A 3,328-nucleotide genomic window follows, 5' to 3' on the forward strand; every position below is an offset into this window, starting at 1 on the left:
CGTTCTAATTCCGGAGCTACGGAAGACTTTGGGCATTCCTTCCGATCAATATCTTCTGATAGCTTTTGATGAAGTTGGTGTCCTAGACGAAAGTCTCGACGAATTTCATTTCAAGAGAACCCATGACGGTAGAGTTCGACCATACAACGACTTTATCGGTATCATTAGTCAATTGTGCAAAGAACCCGATTTGTTTTTTATAGTTGTTGGGAAAAGCAAGGGTTTAAGTATTAAGAATTATGTGGCTTTCGGGCTATCGAGAGTTATACTACATTTTATTTCTTTATCACCTTTGGACGCTTCCAGTATCGTTGAATTCCTTGAAAAGACTCTTCTTGAAACACCTACTCAAGTTCCAGTTTGTAATGTCTTATGTAGTTCTTCATTTTCAGTAAATGAATTGGCAGATTCGTTATTGGAATGTACAGGTGGAGTTCCTGGTTTGTTGACTCGTGCAGTGAATATGCTTTTGAATTATATAATAGCAAGAAATCAGCCTTTCATATCGAAAGAAGAATGTTTGACATGTATGAACGACGATAATTTCCGAATAATTTGCACTGAACCATTTGTGGAACGAATATTGAATTTGGACGAAGATAGAAAAAGTGTTTTTGATATACTTTTGATGATGGCACTTTATCGTATACCGTTTCAAGTAGATGACATATTGACCTCGGAGTCCTTTTTATATGATGCCGTAACTGAGATGGGACTATATCGATATCCTATTGACCAGAATACTTTTCAAGTCCTGATTCCAAAAGTTATTTGTTGGATCTTCAAGAGGGACCCTTCCATATCTTCTTTGGAAAAGATACTTCTTGGATCACTTGATGTCGAACCAGTAGATTGTTTCTTTTATTCAAAGTGTCGTGTATTTGAAGGAATTGTTGCTTTACGACTAGTTTTGATGTTGCCTTCAAAGAATCGAAATGAGTTGAGGGAATTGTTGTGTCAATTGTCTCCAATATGGAAACAAATGAAACTTCCAATCAGTACAATATCACCTATTCACTATATGAAGTCTGTTGTTAGTTCTAGAGAAACAAGAAGTGAATCGAACAAGAGTCGAAGAACTTTTGCCAATACTGAATGGAATAAGATTATTCGAGAGACACTTTATTTAGAGACTATTTACATTCCTTTGGACGCTACTTCTCATAGTCCTGATATTATATTCCAATTACAATCTCCTGTGGAACCCAAAGTTCTTACTGTTGGAGTTGCATGTAAAGGACGTTGGAAGTCGGAAGGAATTGGCTGGTCAGATATTATAGATGAAGCCAAGAAATTTTTAGATCCTGTATATGATCAAGTCTTATCCAGTGCAATGGATTATCATCATTGTATGCTTATTATCGTTAGTACAAAGTTGTCATTGAATGTTTCTAATGAGTTGGGTAATTAGAGTCGTTGTTACTCCAGTGGAATGTTTATTGGAGGTGATTCATTCAAAGTACCTGATAATTGTGAACTTGTTATTCTTTGTGAAAGAGATGTCCAAATGCTGATTGACAAAGAAATATTGAATGGACTTGAAAGAGCATTTTGTGTTTCTCATAATCCTACTTTTTGGGATTTTGGATTAGATTTACTTGATAGAATCCGTAACAGTTTCTTAAGTTGGCAATAGATTCTAACTCAGTCCTTCCCTTTGTTTTGAAGAGCAAGTAAAATTTTTTGTATGTTTGAAACTCGGTTACAACTTATTTGCTTTCACTCTGAGGATTATTGTCTTAATATGGTACTAACCACGAAAATCAAAATAAGCCTATTGTTGTAAAAGTCACTGTCACAGTTTGACAGGTCTTGTTTGCTTCTTGTTACTACTCAGGAGAGTGTCTTAAAGTGTTGACGATTGGGTTTTATACAAGGTCTTGTATTCGTCAAAGACTTTATTTATAGTTCGCCTTAAGTTGAAGGTTCCTTAGCTGGTCTATTTTCTAATAGCTCAGAGAAGTTGTTTTTATATACAATCGCACACAAACCAATATCTACTCTTTATTACAAAAAAATGAAAAAGATAGTCTTTATCTAAGAGGCAAATCATGTTCTTATCAAGACTTGTTCAAAGCTTCAAAAGACTTTCGTCTCAATCAAGAGTTTGAGCATTGGACTATTAAAGAAGATTGATCGATCATTGTTGTATTTTACTGTCGCATAGTTTACTTCATAGCTTGCGATATGTCTAGTGAGCTTGAACCAGAAACCGTATATGACATGGTGTTAGTAGACCGAGAAAATGATGTTCGTGTAGTAACAAAGCAGTTATTTAGGCTATACACTCTCCGTAAACTTGGTCCCCCTTTCAAACCAGTCATACCCTTTGGTCCTCACCTCTTCGGAAGTGGGAAGACAAAATTCGTACAAAGTTACTTGGAACTAGTGAATAATATGGGTGAAAGTGCACTGATAGGTCTCGATCACGTTTGTGAGTCTGAGAAGGCCAACCGAAGAGGTTTCTTGGAGAAATTAAAAAGGGCTTCAGTGTTGTACGTCGATTTAAGGGAGTTGGAGCCCACAGACCCGAAAGAACGCAACCTGGAATGGGCAGTCTACTATTTGTTAATCAAGGCCGCCCACTCTCAAGTTGGCGCTGAAATATTTTCAAAGAAAGAAGCCTTCGAAAAGGTGGATATGGAACCTTCCAACTTAGTTCCACTATTACGAGATATACTAAGGATTCCTTCTGATCAATATCTTCTGATAGCATTTGATGAAGTTGGTGTCCTAGACGAAAGTCTCGACGAATTTCATTTCAAGAGAACCCATGACGATAGAGTTCGACCTTACAACGACTTTATCGGTATCATTAGTCAACTGTGTGAAGAACCCGACTTGTTTTTTATAGTTGTTGGGAAAAGTGAAGGCTTAAATATATACAATTACGTAGCTTCAGTCTCAAGGGTTCAGTTAGTATTTATTCCTCTTTCGCCGCTTGAGAAACATAGTATCGTGGAACATTTGGAGAAAAGTTCTTCCTTTTTATTCCCTGGGAGCCCAAAGGTTTCAGAAATTCTTTGTCACGAAGACTTCTCAACTAGTGAACTTGCAGAATTGTTGTTGGAATTGACTGGTGGTGTTCCTCGTTTACTTGTTCGAGCAATCAGTTACCTTTTGCTGTATAAATCATCCAACAACAATTTCTTATTATCTAAGGAAACCTTCTTGATCATAATGAATAGCTTTCTAGTAACAAATTATTGTGTTGCGACATTCTTACCTCGTCTGATAAGTCTCAGTGAGCAGCGTAAGCGCTTGTTAAGAATGCTTACGTTATTATCTTTGTATCGTATTCGATTTGATTTTGATGAAACTGTGCAAA

At 36.6% G+C, this 3,328-nt stretch overlaps 2 protein-coding genes across 2 annotated transcripts; both read left to right on the plus strand.

Moving 5' to 3' along the window:
- On the plus strand, positions 1-1,693 carry Gasu_65720 (archaeal ATPase; the record flags this gene model as incomplete). Its single annotated transcript, XM_005702230.2, has 2 exons — positions 1-1,403; positions 1,446-1,693. Coding segments are annotated over 2 exons (1,594 nt in total), but the record flags the coding sequence as incomplete, so codon positions are not given.
- A 347-nt stretch (positions 1,694-2,040) lies between these two features.
- On the plus strand, positions 2,041-3,328 carry Gasu_65730 (archaeal ATPase; the record flags this gene model as incomplete). Its single annotated transcript, XM_005702231.1, has 1 exon — positions 2,041-3,328. A coding segment is annotated over exon 1 (1,141 nt), but the record flags the coding sequence as incomplete, so codon positions are not given.

The sequence above is a fragment of the Galdieria sulphuraria genome (genome assembly GCF_000341285.1).
Source record: "Galdieria sulphuraria unplaced genomic scaffold scaf_348, whole genome shotgun sequence".
In the NCBI taxonomy this organism is placed as follows: domain Eukaryota; phylum Rhodophyta; class Bangiophyceae; order Galdieriales; family Galdieriaceae; genus Galdieria; species Galdieria sulphuraria.